The sequence below is a fragment of the Ornithorhynchus anatinus genome, chromosome 17 (genome assembly GCF_004115215.2).
Source record: "Ornithorhynchus anatinus isolate Pmale09 chromosome 17, mOrnAna1.pri.v4, whole genome shotgun sequence".
In the NCBI taxonomy this organism is placed as follows: Eukaryota; Metazoa; Chordata; class Mammalia; order Monotremata; family Ornithorhynchidae; genus Ornithorhynchus; species Ornithorhynchus anatinus.
In genome coordinates, this window is record NC_041744.1 from 36,262,404 (window position 1) to 36,272,620 (window position 10,217).

Sequence of the window (10,217 nt, forward strand, 5' to 3'; positions counted from 1 at the left end):
ATAATAATTATAGTAATTACAATAGTCTCAGCTTTGTGCCGAGGGTTGAGACAAGATCAAAAGGTGAGAAACAGTCTCCGTTTCACATGACGCTCGGAGTCTACGTGGGAGGGAGAACGGGTATTGAATCCCCATTTTACTGTTGAGGGAACAGAGGGCCTGAGGAGTGAAGTGACTTGCCCAAGGTCACAAAGTCAGCAAGCAGCAGAGACGAGATTAGAACCCAGGTCCTCCGACTCCCGGGCCCGGGCTCTTTCCGCTTAAAAAACACCACAATTACTGAGGTAGTGACTCGCCCAGCGTAATCCGGCCGGCAAGTGGCAGAGCCGTGATTAGAACCCAGGTCCTCTGACTCCCAGGCCTGGGCTCTTTCCACTAGAGCACCTGCCAAACCACGTCCCTTCCCGCTTTTAAAGTCTTCCTAAAATGTCACTTCCCCTCAGAAGCGCTCCCTACTCCCCAACTTTCCTTAGCACTCGGCACACCGGGCAAATCATTAAATAGCCAATAAAGAAACGATTCTTCGCTTCCCCCTTTCACAACCGATAGATCAGTACGACATAGGCACGGCCTAGTGGGTAGAGCCCGAGTCTGGGAGGCAGAAGACATGGGTTCTAATCCCGGTACTGGCATTCACCTGCTGGGTGACCTTGGTTTTCTCATCGGTAAAATGGGGACGAAATCCTCGTTTTCCCTCCCCATTCGACTGGGTCCGATCTGATTCTCTTATCTCTACCCCAGCCCTCAGTGCAGTATGCTCAGTACAGTGCTTTGCACTCGGTAAGCGCTCAATAAACACGATTAATAATAATATTCTGCCCGGAGGACAGATACTTCACTTATCATTATGACACACAGTCTTTGTGTGTGTCTTGTGGCTGGGGGGGTCCACATTGGCCCTTTCAATCACACACACGCACACAGATACGCACACGTGTCCATTTCGAAAGGGGAGTCTTCTTTGAGGACTTAGAGACAAATATATTCTATAGCCACGCTTTTGATTTTATTCATTTTGGCCTCCTCTCTTATCCGGTGTATTCTGTCTTGTCGTACGCCGGCGTCTCTAACCCATAGCGACATCGCGGACGCATCTCCCCCGGGACGCCCCGCTCCCCATCCGCCATGGTTCCGGTAGTGGCTCCGGAGAGTTTTCCTGCTCAAAATCCGGAAGCGGTTGACCACGGCCTCCTTCCGCGCGGTAAACTCGAGTCTCTGCCCTCGACTCTCTCCCGTGTCGCCGCTGCCCAGCACGGGGGAGTTCTGACCCGTAGCGGACGGCCTTCCGCTCGCTAGCCACTGCCCAAGCTAGGAATGGGGTGGAACGGACTCTGCTCGATTCTCCCTCCCGTAGCCGAAACTCCCCAGGTGCGACACGGAGAGGGGTATTCCAGGAGATCGATGTTCATCTGTTTCCTCCCTTAGGATTTTTAAGCTTTTTGCACTTTTTTAACGCTACCGGTTGAGCGCTTACGACGTGCCGGGAGCAGTACTAAGCCCTGACCAGATAATCAGGTTAAACACTGTCCGTGACCCATATGGGGCTCATACTCCTAATCCCCATTTTCACTTTTTAATGCTATCATTTCCTGGGCAGCCGGTGTTTCCTTTAAATGTTTCCGACCGGTGCCATTTTCAGAAGAGGGAACTGAGGCCCAGAGAAGTGAAGCGACTTACCCGGGGTCGCACAGCAGGCAGGGGATTATAGAACCCCGGTCCTTCCGTCCTCCAGGCCTGTGCTCTAAGCCCCTTAAAGGGTCTTTACCTTCTGCTGTACGCTCTTAAGTCCCTTCAACAGCGTGTCTGTGCTCAGAACACATCCAGTACAGAGCCCGCCACCCGCTAACGATCGAGAGAGTTTGCTCTGAGAGTTAATTTCACCTCCCTCGGCAGCCTTGCAAATTTCCGGAGGTCTTAAAACTTCGGTCAGATCTCTGAAATTCCACTGGAAGTTCACGTTATCATTTGAGAATCCCTATCCCAAACCTTAGGTGGGTGACACCTAATAAGGAGACACTCGGCTCACTGTTAACCGCTTGAACTGTACTCTCCCAAGCGCTTGGAACGGCGCTCTGCCCCCGGAGGCGCTCAATAAATAATAATCATAGCGGTATTTCGTTAAGCGCTATGTGTCAAGCACTGTTCGAGGTGCTGGGGAAGTTACAGGACGATCAGGTCGGACGCAGTCCCCGTCCCATACAGTCGAAGTGATGCTCTTTCTCATTACGCGCAAGGAACGCGCCCGCTATTTCTGTTGTAGCGTGCTCTCCCAAGCGCTTAGCGGAGTGCTCTGCGCACCGTAAGCACTCAGTAAATACCACTGACTGACCGTAAGCCCCTCTCCGCGCCGTAAGCTCGTGACGGGGCAGGGAACGCGTCCGCTCCTTCCGCTCCGATGCACCCTCCCGGGAGGTTGGTCCAGCGCTCCGCCCCCAGTAAGCGCTCAATACAGGCAACTGATTGATTGATTTCAACCGATCGATTGATTTCGTACTCACCAGTGAACGCAGCTCGGACAGTATGCTAGAGATAGTCGCGTTGGGATCGTCGTCTTCTTGGGGCTGATCGAAAGGCCGCCCGGCTTTATTGATCAGCCAAGCAGCGAGAGCGCAAAACATATAGAATTGCTCCCCTGGATTCGTGGGCAGAGCAAAATAGTGTCTGTTTGAACAGAGAGAAAGAGATTTGATAAATGTGGGGAGATTCGGGGAAGCGGCGCGACTCGGTGGAAAGAGCCCGGGCTTCGGAGTCAGAGGTCATGGGTTCGACTCCCGGCTCTGCCACTTGTCCGCTGTGTGACCGTGGGCGAGTCATTTCACTTCTCTGTGCCTCAGTTACCTCATCTGTAAAACGGGCATTAACTGTGAGCCAACCTGATTACCCTGTATCTCCCCCAGCGCTTAGAACAGCGCTCTGCACAGAGTAAGCGCTTAACAAATACCAACATCATTATTATTATTATAAACACGTACGACTGAAAGCGAGAAGTCTTCCCCGAATTTCCTTTTCACCACACAGCCACAGAAAAGCGACCGATCATGAGAAGCGGGGCGACCTAGGGGATCTGGGTTTTAATCCCGACTCTGCCGATGGCTTGCCGCGTATCTGGGCAAGTCAAAACTTCTCTGGGTCCAAGTTACTCATCTCCGATACGGGGATTGAATCCTCCTCCCTCCAATTTGTACGGTGAGCCCCAAGTCGTCCAAGAGGCCTTCCCGGACTAAGCCCTCCTTTCCTCGTCTCCCACATTCCCTGCCCTCAACGAGCTCGCAGTCCGCAGCTTAGGGAATGTGTCTAGGAGCCCGGGCTTGGGAGTCAGAGGTCAAGGGTTCGAATCCCGGCTCCGCCACTTGTCAGCTGTGTGACCGTGGGCGAGTCACTTCACTTCTCTGGGCCTCAGTCACCTCATCTGGAAAATGGGAATTAACTGTGAGCCTCACGTGGGACCACCCGATGACCCTGTATCTACCCTAGCGCTTAGAACAGTGCTCTGCACATAGTAAGTGCTTAACAAATGCCAACATTTATCGGAGAAGCAGCGTGGCTCAGTGGAAAGAGCACGGGCTTTGGAGTGAGGGGTCATGGGTTCGAATCCCGGCTGTGTCACTGGGCAGCTGTGTGACTGTGGGCAAGTCACTTCACTTCTCTGTACCTCAGTTACCTCATCTGTAAAATGGGGGTTAAGACTGTGAGCCCCCCGTGGGACCACCTCATTCCCCTATGCCTACCCCAGAGCTTAGAACAGTGCTCTGCACATAGTAAGCGCTTAACAAATACCAACATTATTATTACTGTTATCCTGTACTCACCCCCGGCGCTTCGGAGAAGCGGCCTAGCTGGGCGGAAAGAGCACAGGCTTGGGAGTCGGAGGACACGGGTTCTAATCCTGGCTCCGCCACCTGTCTGCTGCATGACTGCGTGACCCCGGCCAAGCCGCTTCACTCGGAAAATGTGGATTACGACCGTGAGCCCCGTGTGGAACAACCCGATTACCTCGTATCTACCCCAGTGCTTAGAACAGGGCTTGGCATATAGTAAGCGGTTAACAAATACCATAAACAGCGTGGCTCAGTGGAAGGAGCTCGGGAGTCAGGGGTCATGGGTTCGACTCCCGGCTCTGCCACTGGGCAGCTGTGTGACCGTGGGCAAGTCACTTCACTTCTCTGGGCCTCGGTTACCTCATCTGTAAAATGGGGATGAAGACTGTTAGCCTCACGTGGGACGACCCGATGAGCCTGTATCTCCCCCAGCGCTTAGAACAGTGCCCTGCACATAGTAAGCGCTTAACGTATACCAACATTATTATTATTACTATTATTAGCAAAGCGCTGTGCATACAGTAAGCACTCAATAAATACGACTGAATGAACGTAGAGGCGTTCATGTTAGGTATATGTAAATACATATACAAAAATATAGGTATACTCCCCCCCCCCAGACCGTGAGCAGGGAATGTGACTATTTATTGTTGTATTGTAATGATAATAATAATGTTGGTATTTGTTAAGCGCTTACTATGTGCAGAGCACTGTCCTAAGCGCTGGGGGAGATCAGGTCATCCCACGTGAAGCTCCCAGTTAATCCCCATTTTCCAGATGAGGGAACTGAGGCCCAGAGAAGTGAAGTGACTTGCCCACAGTCACACTGCTGCCAAGTGGCAGAGCTGGGATTCGAACTCATGACCTCTGCCTCCCAAGCCCGGGCTCTTTCCACTGAGCCACCCTGTTAAGCGCTTCCTATGTGCGGAACACTGCTCTAAGCGCTGGGAGGGGAGACAAGGTGATCAGGTGCATGGCTCAGTGGAAAAGAGTCTGGGCTTCGGAGTCGGAGGTCATGAGTTCGACTCCCGGCTCTGCCACTTGTCAGCTGTGTGACTGTGGGCGAGTCGCTTCACTTCTCTGGGCCTCAGTTACCTCATCTGGAAAATGGGGATTCACTGGGAGCCTCACGTGGGACGACCTGATGACCCTGTATCTATCCCAGCGCTTAGAACAGTGCTTGGCACATAGTGAGAGCTTAACAAATATCAACGTTATTATTAGGTGGCTTCTCCAAAACGAGGTAGTGCAAGAAGTTGGGGGCACCGCTGGGATTCGAACCCAGGATCTCCTGTTTACTAGACAGGCGCTTTAACCAACTAAGCCACGTGTGCAGAACACTGTTCTAAGCGCTGGGGGGGGGGGGACCGAGGCCTGGAGCGAAGTGACTTACCCAGGGTCACCCAGCTGCCAAGTGGCGGGGTCGGGATTCGAACCCATGACCTCTGCTCGCTCCCCCGCGCCACGCTGCTTCACCAGCCACCCTGGGATCTAGGCCCGTGTTGCCATTGGTCGCACCTGGACGGGGGCCTGAGGCCGCTCGTGCGCAGCAGCTCCTCCTCATAGCGGAGCAGCTTGAGCTTCTCCACCAGGTCCTCCATGACGACGAACATGTGGTAGACGGCGCCGGGGCCCCGCTCCCAGCCTCCCGCCGGGGCCTCGGCCCCCGCTGACATCGCCGCCGCCATGACAGGCTTCGGGCCTAGTCCGGCCCTCTCCTCCTCCCTCTCCCCGGCCTCGCGCCGCGGTTACCAGGCAACGGGCCGGGCTGGGGACGCGTCGCCGGGGTAACGGGCCCCGCCTCCCGCTCGTCCAATCGCCGTCCTCGTCCCGCCCCGTCTCCGCCAATCGCCGCGCTCCCCGATGACGTCACCCGAGGGGAGGAGCCCCGCCCACTGAGGCCGCCGGGAGGACGGGGGGGTTTCATTCATTCATTCGGTAGCATTTATTGAGCGCTTACTATGTGCAGAGCACTGTACTAAGCGCTTGGAATGGACAAGTCGGTAACAGATAGAGACGGTCCCTGCCGTTTGACGGGCTTACGGTCTAATCGGGGGAGACGGACGGACGAGAACAATAGCAATAAATAGAATCAAGGGGAAGAACATCTCATTAAAACAATAGCAAATAAATGGAATCGAGGGCATGAACCTCTCATTAAAACAATAGCAAATAAATGGAATCGAGGGCATGAACCGCTCATTAAAACAATAGCAAATAAATGGAATCGAGGGCATGAACCGCTCATTAAAACAATAGCAAATAAATAGAATCGAGGGGATGTACATCTCATTAACAAAATCGATGGTCTGTATTTGAGCGCTTACTATGTGCAGAACACTGTACTGAGCGCTCGGAGTGTTCGATTCGGCAACAGATAGCGATAACGGTCTAAACGGGGGAGACCGCAAAGCAAAACAGAATAAAAGAAAACAAGCAGTCCAGCGCAGACATCATCGAGATAAATCGAATCCTAGAGCTATGCACGTCGTTACCAAAATGAATAGGGCAATAAATTAATAATAATGTTGGTATCTGTTAAGCGCTTACTATGTGCAGAGCACTGTTCTAAGCGCTGGGGGAGATACAGGGTCATCAGGTTGTCCCAAGTGAGGCTCACAGTTAATCCCCATTTTACAGATGAGGGAACTGAGGCCCAGAGAAGTGAAGTGACTCGCCCACAGTCACACAGCCGCCAAGTGTCAGAGCCGGAATTCGAACCCATGACCTGTGCCTCCCAAGCCCGGGCTCTTTCCACTGAGCCACGCTGCTAAGCGCTTACTATGTGCAGAACACTGTTCTAAGCGCTGGGGTGGGGAGACAAGGTGATCAGGTGGCCCCACGTGGGGATAATAATAATGATGGCATTTATTAAGCCCTTACTACGTACCTCTCGGGGGGCGGGGGGGGGATACAAGGTGATCAGGTTGTCCCATATGGGGCTCACTGTTTTCATCCCCGTTTTAGAGAAGCAGCGCGGCTCAGTGGAAAGAGCACGGGCTTTGGAGTCAGGGCTCACGAGTTCGAATCCCAGCTCTGCCACTTGTCGGCTGTGTGACTGTGGGCGAGTCATTTAACTTCTCTGCCTCAGTTCCCTCATCTGTAAAATGGGGATGAAGACTGTGAGCCCCACGTGGGACAACCTGATTCCCCTATGTCTACCCCAGCGCTTAGAACGGTGCTCGGCACATAGTAAGCGCTTAACAAATACCAACATTATTATTAGATGAGGGAAGTGAGGCCCAGAGAAGTGAAGTGACTTGCCCAAAGTCACACAGCTGACAAGTGGAGAGCTAGGATTAGAACCCACGACCTCTGACTCCCAAGCCCGGGCTCTTTCCACTGAGCCACGCTGCTTCATCCCTTTCATTCATTCATTCAGTCGTATCTCTTGAGCGCTTACAGCGCGCAGAGCACTGTACTAAGCGCCTGGAAAGTACAATTCAGCAACAGATAGAGACAATCCCTACCCAACACACGATCTGGAAAGGGGGGGTGGGGGGACAGACAACAGAACAAGTAGACGGACATCAATAGCATCAAAATAGATCAATAGAATTATAAATATTTACACATTAATAAAATGAACAGAATAATAAACATGCACAAATATAGACAAGCGCTGTGGGGAGGGGAAGGGGGGAGAGCAGAGGGAGGAGGAGCAGAGGGAAAGGGGGGAATTTCGGCCAGGCCTGCTATCATCCATCCGGAGGGGAGCGGAACCGCTCTTTGGGCGAGGGATGCTCGGCCTGGCCTGGCTGTGCTGTGGCCAAGCGGCCGGAACCAGGAAAGGTGGAGATCATTTTTAAAAAGTGAAAAACAAACCCACATCACAGCTGGAAAGCACCTAAAGTACATAGGGCCTCATTTCCTCTCCTGCTGCTCCCTTCTGAATCACCCTTGTTCTTGGATGTGCCCTCTTCATCCACCTCTCTCTCAGTCCCGGGGCCCTTATGTACATATTCATAATCTATTTCTATTCGTGGCCGTTTCCTCTAGTCTGTAAGCTCGTCCTAGGCAGGGAAGGCGTCTATCAGCTCTATTGCACAGGGAAGCAGCGTGGCTCAGTGGAAAGAGCCCGGGCTTCGGAGTCAGAGGTCATGGGTTCGACTCCCGGCTCTGCCACTTGGCAGCTGTGGGACTGCGGGCGAGTCACTTCACTTCTCTGGGCCTCAGTTCCCTCGTCTGGAAAATGGGGGTTAACGGTGAGCCTCACGTGGGGCGACCTGATTACCCTGTATCTCCCCCAGCGCTCTGCATATTGTAAGCACTTAACAAATACCAATATTATTATTATTATTATCACTCTCCCAAGCACGTAGGACAGTGTTCTGGACGCAGGGCTCAATAAATACAATTGACTGATTGATAAAGAGTTGTGGATCAGGTGTAAAGCAGGAAGTTAAGTGAGCCCACAAGGAGTTTGGAGAAGCATCTTTCAAGGAATGCCAAAGCTGAATGCAAAAGATTATTCAGATATATCTATCGCAGAACGCTGACTAGGGATCTTCGGGGTACTGTAAAAGAGAAGCAGCGTGGCCGAGTGAATAGAGCACGGGCCTGGAAGTCAGAAGGACGTGGGTTCTAATCCTGGCTCCTCCACTTGTCCGCCGTGTGACCTTGGGCCAGTCACTTTGCTTCTTTGCTTATTAGAAGCAGCGTGGCTCAGGGGAACGAGTCCGGGCTTGGAAGTCAGACGTCATGGGTTTGAATCCCGGCTCTGCCACTTGTCACCTGTGTGACTGTGGGCAAGTCACTTCACTTCTCTGGGCCTCAGTTCCCTCCTCTGTAAAATGGGGATGAAGACCGTGAGCCTCACGTGGGACAACCTGATGAGCTTGTATCTCTCCCAGCGCTTAGAACAGTGCTCTGCACATAGTAAGCACTTAACAAATACCAACATTATCATTATTATTATTCTCAGTCTCCTCATCCGTAAAATGGGGATTCAGACCGGGAGCCCCATATGGGACAGGGATTGTGTCCAACTGGATTAGGTGGGCTTTAAAGCACTCCGTCACCTTGCCCCCTCCTTCCTCACCTCTCTTCTCTCCTTCTACCACCCAGCCCGCATACTTTGCTCCTCTGGAGCTAACTTTCTCACTGCGCTTCGATCTCACCTGTCTCGCTGCCGACCCCCGGTCCACATCCTACCTCTGGCCTGGGACGCCCTCCCTCCTCAAATCCGCCAGACAATTAATGTCCACCCCTCCGAAGCCTTCCCGAAGGCCCGTCTCCTCCAAGGGACCTTCCCAGGCTAAGCCCCACCTTCCCTCATCTCCCACACCCTTTGCTCTTCCCCCCCTCCCAGCCCCACCGCACTTAGGTATATGCCTGTAATTTTATTTATTTGTATTGATGTCTATTTATTTGTATCGATGTCTATCTCTCTAGACTGTGAGCTCGCTGTAGGCAGGGATTGTCACTGTCTATCGTTGCATTGTACTTTCCCAAGCGCTCAGTACAGTGCTCTGCACACAGTAAGCGCTTAATAAATACGCACGGTTGATGGATGGGTTACAACTGATTGATTAGCTTGTATCTACCCCAGTAAGTGCTTAACAAATACCAATAAAACAAAAGATGGGCGTGTGGATATAAAGGAATAACCTAGAGGTTTTAAAAAAATTTACTCCCTAAGAGTTAGGTGGTCGTGACGTTCCCACCCTATGACTGATTTGTGCCGTAGAGGAGTCGATCCAATTGCCACGTGAGCCATTCGGACAAATAGCCTACGTTGAGCATCTTGCGTTTGCCGGTGCGGACGCCCGGAGAACACGCATTCAGAATCTCAAGGCGGTGGTCTCGGGCCTTGAGGAGCTTACAGTCTCCTGGCTTGTTAACAAATCCCAGGCATTCGGTGCCATCCTCCTGGAGAAAGTCAGAGGGAAAGATGCGGAAACTCTTGAAAGAAGTCTGTAATCTGTTGGCCCCACTACCAAAGGCCCGGCAGGTAGTTGGCCAGTGAAACTCCTTTCTAGAGGCAGCATTTTAGAGGGGATCCTGGGAATTGCAAGTAGAGAAGTCTGAGGCTCATGTATATACGTTTAATGGCTAAGGAACATAAATCATTGACACTCTATCAGTTATTTACTCGAATTATTGTCTGTCCTGTCTCATCCCTCTCATTCAACCTGCATATGCGGTCGGTACCGATACGTATCGGTGACAATCTTCACAACACCCCTTCCATCCCAGCTGCTCCCACCCTTCGCTGACCTCCCCGACTCCAGCCTCTCCCCCTCCGCTCCATTTTTCACTTTGCCACCTGGATCGTTTTTCTGAAAAAAGCAAACAAAAACAGCGATTCGGTCCACGTCTCCCCAATCCTCAAACACCTCCGGTGGTTGTCCATCCATCTCCGGCTCAGACAGAAACTCCTGGCTATTAACTTCAAGG

General features: G+C 52.3%; 1 protein-coding gene and 1 non-coding gene across 2 annotated transcripts in view; both read right to left on the bottom strand.

Moving 5' to 3' along the window:
- Positions 1-5,542, bottom strand: part of IFT57 (intraflagellar transport 57) — a 40,877-nt gene extending 35,335 nt beyond the window's left edge. The window contains exons 1-2 of the mRNA XM_001518571.5: positions 5,337-5,542; positions 2,499-2,661 (exon numbers count right to left, since the gene is read on the bottom strand). Of these exons, the coding sequence (XP_001518621.1) occupies positions 2,499-2,661; positions 5,337-5,506 (333 nt within the window). The 5' untranslated portion in view covers positions 5,507-5,542. The remainder of the gene's footprint in view (positions 1-2,498; positions 2,662-5,336) is intronic.
- Positions 5,075-5,153, bottom strand: TRNAT-AGU. Its single transcript has one exon. It is a non-coding gene; the product is annotated as a tRNA-Thr (tRNA).
- Positions 5,543-10,217: the final 4,675 nt, after the last annotated feature.